Source organism: Prosopis cineraria, unplaced genomic scaffold, assembly GCF_029017545.1.
Source record: "Prosopis cineraria cultivar Desert tree isolate PC_DT_omini unplaced genomic scaffold, ASM2901754v1 PC9, whole genome shotgun sequence".
Lineage (NCBI taxonomy): Eukaryota > Viridiplantae > Streptophyta > Magnoliopsida > Fabales > Fabaceae > Prosopis > Prosopis cineraria.
In genome coordinates this window covers 24,319,907-24,336,454 of record NW_026555340.1, presented here as the reverse complement: position 1 = coordinate 24,336,454, position 16,548 = coordinate 24,319,907, and the positions used below count along the sequence as shown (strand labels likewise).

General features: G+C 32.8%; 1 protein-coding gene across 1 annotated transcript; it reads left to right on the top strand.

Annotated features, from left to right (window-relative positions):
• The first annotated feature begins 366 nt into the window (after nucleotides 1-366).
• Nucleotides 367-3,893, top strand: LOC129319510 (protein YIP4b-like). Its single transcript, XM_054964615.1, has 3 exons — nucleotides 367-1,029; nucleotides 2,793-2,867; nucleotides 3,259-3,893. The coding sequence occupies exons 1-3, from the start codon at nucleotides 514-516 to the stop codon at nucleotides 3,517-3,519; spliced, it is 852 nt and encodes a 283-aa protein (XP_054820590.1). The 5' UTR covers nucleotides 367-513; the 3' UTR covers nucleotides 3,520-3,893.
• Nucleotides 3,894-16,548: the final 12,655 nt, after the last annotated feature.

Sequence of the window (16,548 nt, the reverse complement as noted above, 5' to 3'; positions counted from 1 at the left end):
AACCATTTAATATATGATATCATGGGCTAATTCATATTAAAGTTGGATGGAAATATTAAATTGTAATTTTATAGAGTTCAAGATAATATCCATGATAATTTATTTTTATTATCTTAAAAATTTCAACTTCTAAGAGTCATTAATCTTTTTAATACAAGTTGGGAAATCTTTTTCCAATCAGTTTTCCACGAGTTTAGTACAAGTAATTTTATAAAAATGTACCTTTCTTCCAAACGCGTCTAGTCCAAATCAGGTGAAGGTTATTTTCCATCTCCATCAAGGAGGGAAAATTTCGGATCTAAACCCGATCCAAGGAATGACCCGTGTCCGATTAACCGATTTTCTTGGCCGTGACTTGCGAGGGCCGGATTGCTGGACCCTCTCTTCGTCTTCGATCCAAAATAGCAAAGCGAGCTATCTCTGATCTCTCTCTCTCTCTCTCTCTCTCTCTCACACCAGATCTCTCTTGAGTCCTTAGATTCCCCGTAAATCCCTACTTCTTCGGAGCCAAAAATGTCGAACAGCGATACAATACCTCTTCACCCCTCGTCCCAGTCCGACATTGACGAGATCGAGAACCTCATTCATGCCAGCGTCCAATCAAGTCCCGCCACGGTTCTTCCCGCCAGGCCTCCCAGTCCTCCTCGAGCTTCAATTCCCGTATCTTCTTCCCCTTTCATTCCTTCTAACCTTCCACCACCACCACCACCTCAACCTCCGCAACAATCCTCCAATCAGAAGCCCCCAACTGCGCTAGCTGTCCCTCCAGTTCTAACCTCATCATCAAATGGCCGTCCGACTATCGCTTCCGATGGGTTCGGTTCCATCCCTAATACGCTAACTGAACCGGTCTGGGACACTGTCAAGAGGGATCTTTCGAGGATTGTTAATAATCTGAAGCTGGTTGTTTTCCCCAACCCCTTCCGTGAAGACCCTGGGAAGGCTTTGAGGGATTGGGATCTATGGGGACCTTTCTTCTTTATCGTGTTTCTGGGTCTCATTCTATCATGGTCCGCGTCTGTCAAGAAGGTAAGCATGCACAACGGATCAATTTGTTTACCCCGCTACTGTGGTTTTCTTTCTAAACAGTTAGTTTTCGTGTTACTTCGTTTTTGGAAAGTTGAGTGTTCATTAATCATTCTTTTGAAACTTGGTTGATATAAATTCATGATCTGATGAATGAACTTGAGGGCTAAATTTATCTATAAATATTAAGTCAATGCAGGAATTGACAGTGCTTGGTTGAGTTCTAGTCTCTGATTGTTTATTTGGCTTCTTGATTTTCATTTAGTGAAATATCGGTACATCTCTCTGGTCATGTTTGTCACAAAGCTTTGAGACCCCCTTTTCTCCCCAATATTTAAGATAGTGATTCTGATCTCTGTCATTTGTTTTCCTGTACCTATCGAACTATCAAATCTTGGAGAATGAATTCAAAGCTATTCGACATGGAGATGTGATGATATCAGTTTACTTAAGTTTCTATCAGTAGAAGGGGCTTCACGGGGACCTCTGAATTTGATTAAGGAATCGATTATGACTTTCAACATCTCAATTTGACGGGATGTATTTTTGTTGGAGAAGAAATATAGATTCTGAAGTACCAAATTTGTTGCTCCATGAATTACAGTAGGAGGACTTTGTTATGAGTTGTTTCTTTGACTTCAGTCACCTAACTTTTGTCTTATGGAAGTGTGATGGATATTTTATCCCTTTCAACTTCTGATAAAGTTTGGTTAGGATTTAGAAATTATGTTCTTCATGAGGAAATTTGGCACCTTCAAATTGTTCATACATGTTGTCATTCCAATAATTTGGCTACAACATGTTCTCTCAGGAAGTTAAGTGAGTTTTTTGGGTAGAGAAGTTTACATTTTTCCATGAATATCTAATTTATTTTTAATTATATTTGATACTGTCTTTTTTCTGTTTTGCTTTTGCTGTTATAACTAGTAAGCTGATAGGAATTTGGGAACTCAGTTTATTGTTGGTCTGATGGGAGATGCAGAACCTATTGTCTGCAGATTTTATTTTGTGTAGAATCCATCAAAAGGAGTTGATTTTGAGAATCACACACACACACACACACACACAATTGGCATTATTTATGTGTATTAGCCTTCATACTTAATCTTTCATGTCCATGTCTGTTGCCACCGTTACCATGCTAAAAACGAAGCTAACAATTTGAAAAACTAGTTAATAATTTATTTTTCAAGCTCAATTTTCTTTTGTATTTTTAATGAGCAAATCCTAGGATGTTAAAATACTGTCCTTACACATATTATAGAAGTTCAAGTCCCTGCTTAGGCATTCAGGATTCGTTGTCTATCGCATTTGGTCCCAGAGAATGTTGTAATGAAGAAGCAACTTGACATGTGGATGAACATTATTTATAAATTTTAATGTCTCTTTCTTTCTGTGTTCGTACTAGAAGGATTAGATCATATTTCTTTTCTATGTAGAGGAACTGATTAAGTGAAAGCTTTATTAATACGTTATAGGGTATTGCTTTCTTTTTAAGCCACTACCCTTGCCCACGTATCTGCCATTGTGCAAGCCTTGTTGAGGATGCACTACTGTAAGTCTGTAGCACTCATGTTTGTTTGAGTCTTATTGAAGTTCATATCAGGTTTAGGGGTTAATGCCCTTGTACTTCGTTATGCTTATTTTTGGTAGCACCCAGGTCTTCTTTTTTGTATTATGTGTTTTATGCCATATGGCATCATTTATTTTATTGGTTTTAGACTTTTAGTTAATCCCTACTTACACTGCTTCTGAATTTGTCTCAGTCTGAGGTGTTCGCTGTTGCTTTTGCTTTACTTGCTGCTGGTGCTGTAATTTTGACGTTAAATGTTCTGCTTCTGGTAAGGGCCTCTCTCTCACACGTACACGCATTTCATCTGGTTACATTGTGAGTATCAACTTTTTTTAGTCAACTAAATTTTTATTCGTGATGATGAGTAAAAGTATCTTTTAGTCTGTGGAAAGGATGCAATTACAACGCAATTGCATCCCCCCTCCCTCTCACATTCATCTGGTCACGTTGTGAGTATCAACTTTTATCTAGTCAACTAAATATTTATTCGTGATGATGAGTAAAAGTATCTTTTAGTCTGTGGAAAGGATGCAATTTTACAAAGCAATTGCATTATGGATATTAAAAATTGAGGGCTGATGTGCTATTTTTACTCTCCATAGTTTGTTTAATGCAAATAGTTCAGTTATCTTTTCATTCTTTTTTCTTTGGAATTCCAGGGTGGGCATATTATTTTCTTCCAGAGTATAAGTCTCCTTGGTTACTGTTTGTTCCCTCTGGCCGTTGGGGCGTTAATCTGTATGTTAAAGGACAATGTCATACTGAAAGTGATTGTGGTATCTGTGACATTGGCTTGGAGCTCTTGGGCGGCATATCCTTTCATGAGTTCTGCAGTCAATCCAAGGAGAAAGGCACTTGCTTTGTACCCAGTTTTTCTCATGTATGTGTCTGTTGGTTTCCTCATCATTGCCATTGATTAAATGCGTCTATGCACTGATTACTGGCTCCCATATGCAACTGGAACATGGCTATATAGGAATTTTTTGTGTAGTGATCAACGAATTTTTGACATTTTCTTCAATTTGTTATCCCCTTGTTCCTTGCTGGAGTTTTTTGTTACAGATGTTTGGAGACAGGCTGTTGTAAAATATTCCTTGGAACTAGTAAGGCATATGAATATGGTGGGATAAAAAAAAAAAAAAAACACTTGTATTGTATAGTCTATGGAAGCCAAATTAGACCCCACTGATTCGGATGGAGTCAGGCAGGTCACACCACATGATAAAGCTTTCCCTTAATTGGGCCTGACTTGCCTTGAATGAATCTGGATCAATCGATGGGACTTGATATTAAATGACTAGTGTTTAGTTTTTTTTTTTTTTTAAAAAAGAGTTGTTATTTTGTTTTCAAAAAAAATCTTAAAATGTTTTTAAGTTTTAATGAACAATGTTTGAATTATTTTCAAAATTAAATGTCTCCAGCGAAACATTGGGGGAAAACTTAAAACAATTTGAAGTATTATACTATATTAAAAGATTATATTCTTCTTTTAAATTCAGGCATAACTTATATAACCTTATTGATAATACTTGTAATATTCGCTATCGTTAAACGGTTTGTATAATTTTTGGGTCCTTTGTTAAATTTTTCTAAACTAGTGCGAACTTCACCAAGAATTTGTTGTAGATGTAAAAGAATCATTCAGTTTATTATTCAAAAAATTCTAGAAATGTATTCTTCCAAGAAACAAAAAGCAATAGTAAATTTATAAATAAAGACTCTTAACATACCACCAGATGGGAGGTGGGCTGAGATCTTTTCAGCAAAGTGGGCAAATTTCTCTTCTGTGCAAATTAAGTATCTATCTCTCGTTCGTGAAATACGTGCGAGCAATGTAATAGCTTCACTAGTGTTTCATCTTGAAAAAGATGACAAATAGGACAAATTAAATCCTGAATCTTTCTCAAATAGCTAGAATCCACCTCAAAACTCATTCTCACAACTTCACAATGTTTCGATTGAATTGAATATATTAAACGGCATTTGGTTCTGTTTCACGGATGGGTGCTAGAGAGCATCACGTTTGGCTACAGGAATAAAAAAAGTCATCATGATCTTTGAAAAATGAATATTAAGTGTTCTCTTTAAGGATGGCATCTTAAATAGATATATGGGGAAAGACACAGGACATTTTCTTGCTTGCTTAAAGAACCGTGTGTGCTTTCTTGCTTAAAGAAAGTGAGAGCATTTTTTGATAACACATATCAACAGCAGCAATCATAATAACGAAGACGATGACAGCTATATGTTGTTGAACTTTAATGGTGAAAAATAAAAAAAAATGTTGTGCTCTAACCTTAGAAAGGGAGCCTCATAATGGACAATTGACAAGACTTTTTCGTTGGGGTAGACTATGGTGAATATGTCTTATGTGGCTTGGGCCAAGATAATTGTTTGTTGTTACAAGCCCAAATGGCCCAAATCAAGAGATTTTTTTTGTCTTTTTCTGTAGTTTTTGACATATTTTTTTATAATTTTTTAGTTAATTGAAGATCAAGATTAATTTTTATTAATAGTTGAGGTTAGATTATACCATTTTCAAAAATTAAAGAAGAATATTGATAAAAAAAAGTTTAGAATCTCAAATGCTTATGAATATATTGTTTAGAGGATAATTTGCTCATTTGTTTATTAAAAATTGTCAGAAAATTAAATCAAAAAATATCCAATACTTATATTTATACTTATAAAAAAAGCATCAGCTTGTATCAGTATCATAATCATATACAATACTGACATAAATATGTTAAGTAATTTGAAATATTGATGCTTTAAAAGGCATTCTTATCCTTTTGCCCCACCTTTTTATTATCGATACAAAATAACATCAAATTGAATTATCAAATGAATTGTATATTTTTTTAAAAATAATTTTTAATGTTAACAAATGAATTAATGTTAACATTATATATTGCATTATTAAACTCATAAATGAATTAGTTTTATTTAATTAAAATTATTTATCTTATATTTTATAATTGCTTCCCTTATTCTTAGATGTTCTTAGGTCTAATAAGTAGAATCAGAGCAAACCAGTGATATCAAAGTCTTGATTTTATAAGGGCCTAAAAAGTAGGTCTCAAACTTAACATGAAAAACTACACCAATTGTTTGATAAATATTATAAATCAACTTTGTAGTAAGTTTTTGGATGTTGAGGGAAATGTTTAACTGGTATAAGAGTATGTTGAATGCCTTGAAGTATTGAATTTGAAATATCAACTCATAATCACAATTCAATAAGCTCTTTACAAAATCAAGATCGAAATCAAATTTGTTTGGTTCAATTTTAGGCCTTTTTTTAAAAAATAATTTTTAAAAAATTATTCGAACTCTTTAAAGAAAAAGTGAATGTTGATGTGATCTTGAACAGTCATATAAAAAGACTTGTTAAAACTAATGTGTAGTAAATGCTAAGGTTTACACTAGCTCTTTGCGTGGTTGGATAGGTTATCATTAGTAAGACCTCGATCCAACAATGGAAGCAAGCCTTAGAAACTTTAGAGAGCTACCCTCAAAACTTTTCAAGTATATATATGGTTATGTCTATCCTTTATATGAATTTAGTTGCCATTGATTGCCAACTGATACAACCAAGCCTTGCTTTTTATAATGTTCTCTATCCAATTAGGACTGTAGTATAAATACAAATCAACTTATTTTATTGTGCATTGTGAAAGGCTATTTTGCTAAATATGTTATTTTAAGTTTGAATCAAGCTAACCTACCAAAGAATGCAGGTAGCAAAAGGTTTGCTAAAATGCATGATATCATAAGACGTGTGGCTCTGCAATTAGCATGTGAACATAGGTCGAAGATGAGATTCTTTGTGAAAGATGATGTTAGGACTAGTCATCCCAGGTGGGAAGAAATAGAAAAGTTGTCTTTATAGGATTCACTATTAGAGAGGTGCCCTAAGCTTCAAAATTTTCTTAAATAATCTCATTATTCAAATCTCATCACTTTGTTTTTGAATAATTTTCTATAAGATTTTGAGAAAGATCTTCTAAATATTCAATCAAAGTGTTGGACTTGTGATTCAATAAGTTCTTAGTCAATCTTCTTAGATAAAGAAAAAGGACATGAACTTAGAACGCATGAACTTCTCGCATTCCTTAATGATAACATTTTTAGAAAAATTGAAGAATTAAAAGAAGTTGGGATATTTGTTAAATGAAATTATTTGTCTAGAATTCCCAAGAGAAGTAATTATAAGCAATGTGTCGTCTCTATAAACTTTTAGTATTTTATGTAGCTCAAGTCCATCCTATGATAAAAAAATTAATTGTTTCATGAGCTTAAAAGTTTAGAACACCTTCAAGAAGTGCAAATTTTTGTCTCTAGTTACTCCTCCTTTGAGAAAGTATTGTCATTTCCAAAATTGCAAAGATATATTTGTGAATTATAGATTGTATGTGTTTTGAATAAAAGGTTCTTCTAGATAATTTATAAGTTCTTGGAGAAAATGTAACATTTTGAAAGAATATTAGTCAATTTCCAACAAAATTCAATAGGGTTGACTTATTATAATAAAATGTGATTGAAGATCGAAATCAAATTTATATGGCTAAATTTTAGCCTTTTTTAAAATAACTTTAAATTTTATAAAAAAAACGCTATATGTTTTATGATTAAATGCATATATAAAATAATCTTATTTAATTTAGGCTTATTTTTCTTTTCACATATACTCTCCAAACTGTTCAAGTGGTATTAAAGTTAATAAGAGTGGCATCAAAGCTAACAAGTGGTATTATAACTAATAAAAGTGGTACCAAAACCTAATTTTGATAGGGGCACTACAATCAAATGCTGCATTCAATTTTAGAGACAACTTTAATTCTTTGAGAAATATAGTGGATCAACCTCATGATAAATTTATAGGTGTCGTAGTAAAGAAAATTTTTGATTATCTTTTGATTGAATTTCCTTTAAATAAAATTATTTGTTTGGAACCAATTTATTTAGAGCTTTATATGTACTTTGAGATGGATGAAGTTGGTATTATTAGCACATATATAATTCATGGGGTAAGAAAAACAATCTTATTAAAAAAGTATCACAATGAGTTTCTCTCAACAACACGATATGATGTAGTTATGTGAATTAGAGGTGTAGCATCATTTAAATATTAAAGATGACATATGACAAAACATAACATTGAATCGTAGAACTTCTTTAATATGCAGAAACTTGAAGAGGGAAAAATTTATGCTCATCCTATATGATTTGTTGAAATTAGGAGTCTCTCTCTCTCTCTCAAATAAAAGTAGATCAAATATAATAATAGTCACTTTTTTGAGAAAACATATGGTCAAATATTAGCAAGAAAATTTAAAAGGATTAACACTTTGGTAACTAAAAAATTATTTGAACTCTTCAAAGAAAAGGTGGATGTGGACGTAATCTCAAACAATCATATAAAAAGACTTGTTAAACTAATGTGCAGTAAATGCTAAGGTTTACACTGACTCTTTGTATGGTTGGGTAGGTTATGATTAGTAAAACCTCAATCTAATAATGGAAGTAAGCCTCAGAAACTTTGGAGAGCTATCCTTGAAACTTTTTAGGTATATATGGTTATGTCTATCCTTTACATGAGTTTAGTTGCCATTAATTGCCAACTGATACAACCAAACCTTGCTTTTTATAAGGTTCCCTATCTAATGAGGACTGTAGTACAAATACAAATTAGCTTATTTTATTGTACATTATGGAAGGCTATTTTGCTAAATATGATCATGATATATATATATATATGAAGCACATAAATAAGGAGAATATATAATTTTAAGTTTGAATCTTGTTGAGTAATATGGGTAGTAAAAGATTTGTTAAAATACATGACATCATAAGACATGTAGCTTTTTAATTAATATGTGAATATGAGTCGAATGCCAAATTCTTTGTAAAGAATGATGATAGAAATTGTCATCCTAAGTTGGAAAAAATGGAAAAGGTTTCTTTATAGGACTCATTATAAAAGAGACGCCTGAGTTTTTAAAGTTTCCTTAAAAAAACTCATTACTTTGTTTTTGAATAATTTTCTACAAGACTTTAAGGCATAGCTTTCAAATATACAATCAAAGTATTGGACTTGCGATTCAATAAGTTCTTAGTTAATATTTTCACAAAAAAAAAGAGAAAGATGTGAACTTAGCCGCCTATAATTTAAAGAAGTTGAGATACTTGTTAAATGGAATTAGCCACTTAGAATTCCCAATAGAAGGAATTATAAGAAATGTGTCATCCCTATGAACTTTTATTATTTTATGTAGCTTGAGTCCATTCTATGATGACAATATGTTGTTTCATAAGTTTGAAAGCTTAGAACACCTTCAAGAAGTACACATTTTCATCTCTATTTACTCCTCTTTTGAGATTATACTATTGTTTCCAAAATTGTAAAAATGTATTTGTGAATTAGAAGTTGTATGTATTTTGAATAAAATGTTACTCCAAATATTTCACAAGTTTTTTGAAAAAGATGAAATATTTTAAAATATTATTTATTAGCACTCAACCAAATTCAATAGGTTTGACTTAACGGAATAAAATGTAATTAAAGATTATTAAGTTGATAATAACCTTTAAAGGGATATTTCTAGAAGTCTCACTAGGATCCATTTGAGGAATTTACCAAGACTTACAAACATTTATAGTAAAGCATTTACTATATTTGGTTAGAAGGGAAGGAAGTAGAGGGATTTTAAAAGAAGGGAGGGAGAGGGAGGAATCCCTCTAAATCTCCTATAAAATTTTCCTTTTCCTCCTTTAGCCATATGATTGCCAAATAAGGGAAGGGGAGTCCCTCCCCTCTATTTTCTCATCCAAATACACATCACCTCCCTTTCAAACCAAACAAAATGTTATAGTTCTCTTCTTTGGAGATGGTTTGGGTGACGATATACCTAAATCTAATAAAAATGCTGTTTAATTGCACAGTGCATTGAACAATCTTAAACACTATTTATAAAACCATATCAACCTTACTAGGTTGACCTATGAACTAGTTACCTGACTTGTTCAATTAATTGAACAAAACAAGTTACTTTATGACTCAATTTCAGCTTAACCAACCTGCCTTCAAATAAGGAAAACCTAATCAAACTGGTAAATTAAATTGGTTGACCTGTATTAATTTTATTTTATTTTTCTTTTCTTATCTCTCCTTTTCTAAATATTGAACCCCAAATCAAACCTAAATTTTTTAATTAATATTTTTAATATTGTTGTATTTTATTAGTATTAGAAACTTATAATTAATATTTGTATAAGGCATGTATAAGATTTTATGGATGAATTTTTCATTTAGTTAAGAATGAATTATTTTTATGTAAATATTATTTTTAAAATTTAAATATTTAAATTAAATTATATTATTTTAATCATGACCAATTGACTCTCAATTGACTTGGTTGGATTACTGACCTTTAAGCCACTGCATTTATTAGTTCAATGTCCAATTTGGTTTCCAGTACCTTAGTTTTTAAGTTCTTTATAAGAGAGTGAGATTGGGTTGATCGATTGGAATAGGATGAAGCTATTAAGAATGTCTTCCTTAAAAATTTTGAGCCACTTTAATGCATCAAGTACATAAATTTACAATCAATTTATGACCATATCGCTCATGTATAGATACCAGTCATGTAATGTGCATATGTGTGTGTGAAGAATTTTGAGGTAATTTGTTGATATATTTTTATATATCAAAACTTGTAACAATGAATAAAGAGTCAAAGGGAGTAACAGACCATGAGATGGCAGTCAAGGTGGATGAATATGTCATAACAAGGGATATATCATATAAAACCTCAAAAAAAAAAAAGAAATTGTGAAGGTGCACATGAGCAAGGTGTGCAACGTGGAAGATGAGAGAATAGTGAGGGTATGTATACTATTATGGAATTATGGTGAGGCAAGCATATTGTGATTAGTACATTCTCTTTCTAGTATCTCTCTCTTTCTCTCTGGACCACTCGTGGTATTTCCTTTATTTTTTGCCATTTCTATTATACTGATTTAAGGAGAAGAATGTTCTATTCTAGATATTTTGTTAATTGTAAGCTTTCTATGATTGCTGATTGAATAAATATATCTAGATATTTACTACATTTACTATTTTCATTTGAGATCATTACAATTTGGTACTTTCATTGAGAGACAATGATGGAAGAAACTCGATTCAAGGATATATAGGAGGAAGTGAAGCAAATAAGCGAGAATTTAGAACAGATGAGAGTTGAATCTAATGCCAAGGTAGAAAAAACTGAAACCAATTCTAACTTGCACTTAGATTAAATTAAAGTGGCCATTGAGACTTAGGCTTGAACTCCTAACATTAAGAAAGAACCCAAAACTAACCTACGTTTGGAACAGATTGAGGTGGCCATTGAGGCTTCAGCCAGAGCTCCTAATAGTAGAATCATTGTTATGGAGACCACTATAGAGACACTGGGAAAAAGCTTGAATATATAGACTCGAACTATATAACAACTAGTGTTAATAGAAAAATAACAGAGTAACAAGGGCGAGTCACTGGGCAATTAGAGTCCATAATAGTACCTTGTATGTCAAGTAAAAATGGATTTCCCAAAATTCAATGGCACTGATCCATTAAATTGGATTTTTCATGCAAAACAATGTTTTACCTATTATGAGACTCCAAACCTTCATTGTATCATCTTAATTGCCATAAACTTTGAAGGAGATAGTGCCCTAGTTCCAGATGCTGTAATGAACTAGCAAGATTATGAATTAGACTTCTTTGATTAAGCCTATTGAGAAACAGTTTAGGCCATCCCCCTATGAGCAGCCTATAGTGAAACTCTTTCATTTAACTTATACAAGTTTAGGATATGAATTTTATTGAAAGTTTATTATCCTAGCTAATAGAATAGAAGGACTAGTAGACGAGGCTATGCTAGACTTATTCACAAGTCCTCGAACAGGAAGTGAGATGAGAGGTGATTTCTTGATCCCTTAAGAATTTACAAGAAGTTATTGAACTTGTGAAGCTTTTTGATTCAAAGATGAACATACTCTCTATGTTATCAAAACTGAAGGCCTTAATGTAGACACCTAAGGTGATAGGAAGGAGTCAATCATCAAGTTCAGGTATAAAGAGGCTACCTCCACTCTTACCTAACCCTGCTACAAAATCGATGACTAATATAGAGAGGATGAGCTTCGTAAAGATGATAGTTCAATGAGAAAAGGGATTATGTTATACTTGCAATGTCAAGTTCTCTTTTGGTCATTGTTACCTTAATAAGCAATACATGTTGATTGAATGTGAAGAAGATACACTAGAAGAAAACTCGAGAGGACAAGAACATAGGGTAAGGACAGTGATGTTGAAGGTTTGACTATACACCATTTGTCTGTGCAAGCTTATTAAGGAAAACCATGCAAGGCTACTATTAGATTTGAATGAAGCATTAATGACACCAAGGTACAAATATTGTTAGATAGTGGAAGCTCTAATAGCTTTATTCATCTACGCAATGCTTAACATCTTAGACTGCCTATAGAACCAACTAAAAATATACCTGTTATGGCATAGATACAGGGCATACTATCACATTTCCTACTTTTGTTTTATCTATGGATGGTTTAAATTTTGTGATTAGAGCCTCATGGCTAGCTACTCTGGTTCCACATGTTGCTAACTACACAGTGGAACAATTCTACATTAAGTTCTTCAATAATGAAGCCTTTATAACAATAGTAGGAAAGAAAAGCTCCCCTATTGCTCAAGCAGAGTTCCATCATTTTTAGAGACTAATAGATACAAATGCAGTTGTCAAGTACTACCTTCTACAAGTAGAACAGAAAATTGAATTTAAAGATAAAGGGATGAAAGATGAAGTAAATATTCTTGATGACATGAAAAATTTATTGTGGAAATATCAACATATTTTTGAGAAACCATATAGGTTGCCTCCTAAGAGGGATCATGACTGCATCATCTTAGCAGAAGGAGCTGGCTCGGTAAAAGTGTGACCTTATAGGTACTATTTTAACCAAAAAAACTAAAAATTGAAAAGATGTTCACATAATTATTGTTTAAGGGGCTGATACAACCAAGCAAGAGTCCATTTTTCGCCCCAATGATTTTAATAAAGAAGAAAGATGGTTTTTGTGAATATTATCGAGCTTTGAATATTGTAACAATAAAGGATTCATTCCCTATGCCTATTATAGATGAATTTTTAGATGAATTAAGAGGCTCTAAATATTATTCCAAACTAGATTTGCGTTCAAGGTATCATCAAATACTCATAAATAAGGCTGACCGAGAGAATACTGCCTTCTGCACTCACCAAGGGTTATACGAATGGCTTATGATGCCTTTCGAGTTATTAAATGCCCTTGCAACAATCCAAACACTAATAAACACAGTATTTCAACCTTTTTTATGTAAGTTTGTTCTTTACTTTCTTTGATGACATTGCAACATGGCCCCAACATTTAAAACATGTGGAACAGGTGCTAGAGATAATGAACATGCACAAGTTATTTTTCAAAATGACTAAATTCTCTTTTGCAAAAAATAAGGTGGAATATTTAGGTCATATCATTTTGGCTAGTAGTGTGGAAATGGATCCAACAAAGATACAAGCTATTCAATAATAGACAATCCCTCAAAATGTCTCACCCCTTCATGGATTTTTAAGGCTATCTAGATATTATTGGTGCTTTATTAAGCAATATTTCTAAATTACAAGACCCTTGATTCATCTATTATAAAAAGATGCATTTAACTAGTCTAGTGAGGCACATATTGCACTTGAGAAGCTTAAATTATCTTTAATTGAAGCCCCAGCATCAACTTTACCATATTTCACCAAGAATTTTATGCGAGAGATAGATGCTTCAAGACATGGAATAGGTGTTGTTTTAAGTCAAGGGGGCATCCTATTGCTTATTTTTCTAAGAAAATTTCAGTAAGAATGCAAGCTTAGTTTGCTTATGTTTGAGAGCTCTATGCTATCATTTAAGCAATGATAAAATTTCAACATTATTTATTTGGTGTCCACTTTATGATTCGAATCGATCATGAGAGCTTTAAGCATTTACATAATCACGTCATTTAAACCCCTGAGCAGGCAGCCTACTTACCAAAATTGATAGGGTATTATTTCTCTATCTAATACAAAATGAGGAAGACAAATTTGGCTATTGACTCATTATCCAGAAGATCTTATATGGGGTTAATTCATATTCAATCTACTCTAGTTGATGACATTTGTAGAGCAGCTCGACTTTCTCTTATGATTCAACAAGTTTCGCAATGGGAACAAGATCCTACTTTGATGCCTAAATATGCAGTGCGAGATTCCTTACTGTATTGGAAGGGAAGATTGGTTGTGCTTTTAAATTAACCTAAGTTGATTGAACATAATTAATAGAATACTACGCATCAGTGGTTATAGGTCAAGTAGGCATTTTGAGAACATTCAAGTGCTTTGTTGCTTAATTTTTTTGGCTTAAGATGCACAAGGCTATGTAGAAATTTATCAGTTAATGTCTTGTTTGCGAATAGACTAAACACATTCAGATATCACCTGTTAGTTTGTTATCTCCTTTAGCTATACCTGCTAGGATTTAGGATGATATTGCTATGGATTTTATCACATCATTGCCACCATGTGTGGTTATTCTGTTAAATTTATTGTTATTGATCATCTATTTACGTATGCATACTTTACGCCATTAAGAGCAACTTATATGAGTTAGAATGTAGCTGAAGTTTTTATTTGGAACGTAATTAAGTTACATGGTTTCCCTCAAACCATTGTTTATAATCATGATAAGATTTTTGTAAGCTCTTTTTGGCATCTGTTGTTTAAGCTTCATGGATCAGACCTTTAAGTGAGTTCTTCATGCCATCCATAAACTGATAGTCAGTCAAAAGCTTTGAATAAATGTCTTAAGATGTACCTTCGGTGCTTTGTTTTTTTATTGTCCTAAACAGTGATTGGATTACCTTCCTTGGGCAGAATTGTCTTATAATACTACTTAGCACATAACTATCGATATGACCCCTCTACGACAGTGTATAGGAGAGATCCACCAACATTGCTTCTTGTTAATTCTACTGATGATTTACCTATTGATTTATATCAACAGCTGCAATTAAGGGACTAGATTCTAGACAAAGTCAACTAATTTATTGAAGGCTCAGACTAGAATGAAGAAACATGCTTATCAGAAGCTTTCAGAAGTGCACTTTGATGTGGGAGATTTAGTTTTTGTAAAGCTGCAATCATATAGGTAGCATTCAACGGCCCTTAGGAAACTCCATAAGCTTGCTTTGAAGTATTTTGGGCCATTTCCAATAGCCCATAAATTGGTTTTGTATCGACTCAAATTACTAGCAAACACTAAAGTACATCCTATTTTTCCTGTCTCTCTACTCAAGAAATATGAAGGCACGACAATCACTCCTTATATTCCTCTACCTTTATTATCTGATCTAGAGGGTCCTTTAGTATAGCCACAGGAATTCTTGATGCTCGAACTACTAAACATTAGTCTCAATGAATCAAAGAAGTACTAATTCATTGGGATGGCATAGATATTCTTACTTGGGAATATTTATTTGATATGTAGCAATTTTTCCTCACTTTTGACCTAGGGGACAATGTCCAACTCTTACAGGGGGTATTGTAATGATGAATGAGGAGTCAGAGGGATTAATTAACCATGAGGTGGACGGACACGTCATACCAAGGGACACATTAGAGAGAACCCCAAAGAAAGAGAAATAGTGAACGAGCACACGAGGAAGGCATGCAATGTAGAAGATGAGAGAATAGTGAGGGTATATATATGTTCTGGCATTGTTGTGAGGCATGCATATTGTGATCAATACATTCTCTCTCTGGTATCTCTCTCTTTCTCTCTATACCACTCATGTTGTTTCCTTCTTTTTCTGCCATTTCTGTTATACTAATTTAAAGAGAAGGATATTCTATTTTGGATATTTTTGTTGATTGTAAGCTTTCTACGATTGTTGATTGAATAAATATATCCAAATATTTACTCCATTTGCTATTTGCATTTGAGATCATAACCCGTTCGTGCAACAATTAAAAAATAGTAAAATTGTTATTAGTTTGATATTTAATTAAATTTGTTGGAAGCAAGTTTGGACAGAGGCTTGAGGCGCTTGTGTTGGTTGATTAATTTTATCTAAATATATTATGGAACAGATAAAAGGAATGAAGACCAAAGTTTCATTTTCAGCCACCAAAAATGCTGAAGTTGAGTGAGTACTGACGTGGACACAAGCACCTTGTTCGCATGTGCTCGCTTTTCCTTTTTATTCTTTAATCTTCTTTGTCATCGCACACCATTTACTTGATTAATGCGCTTGAATTAATTTCTTGCCAGTTTACACAAATTATTTTTTTCATTACTGGGTGTAAAACAAAAAAAAAAACAATTAATTGACAAAGAGAATGTAATTCCATTTTAATGCTAGATCTAAACCATGAAATGAAAGTTCTTAGACGATTTAGACTTTCTTATTTTTTTAAATTTAATTTTAATAATATTTTTATCCTAAATGATATAGAATGCAAGTGTAAATTGATAGTAATTTTAATAATAAGATATTCGCATTATTTTTTGGGATCTGAGATATTGACATTTCTAATTTTTATGTTTTTCATCGAATAAATTTATATTTGTGGGCAAATGTGAAGTGAGACCTAGAAAGCTGTGAATAGCTTGGCAGTGGCATGAAGCACAGCCACATTGGACGAAGCCAAATAAGCATCCCACCTTCTTGTCCTTTTCTTTCTCCAACCGCCGACGCTTCTCGCTTCTCTGATTTCTCTCTCCCGTGCGGCCACCCAGCATGTCTCCCAATAATTACTTCCTTTCACGACACGACACGTGTCTTTATCAACACGTTGGGTCTTCCAATTGGTTTCAAA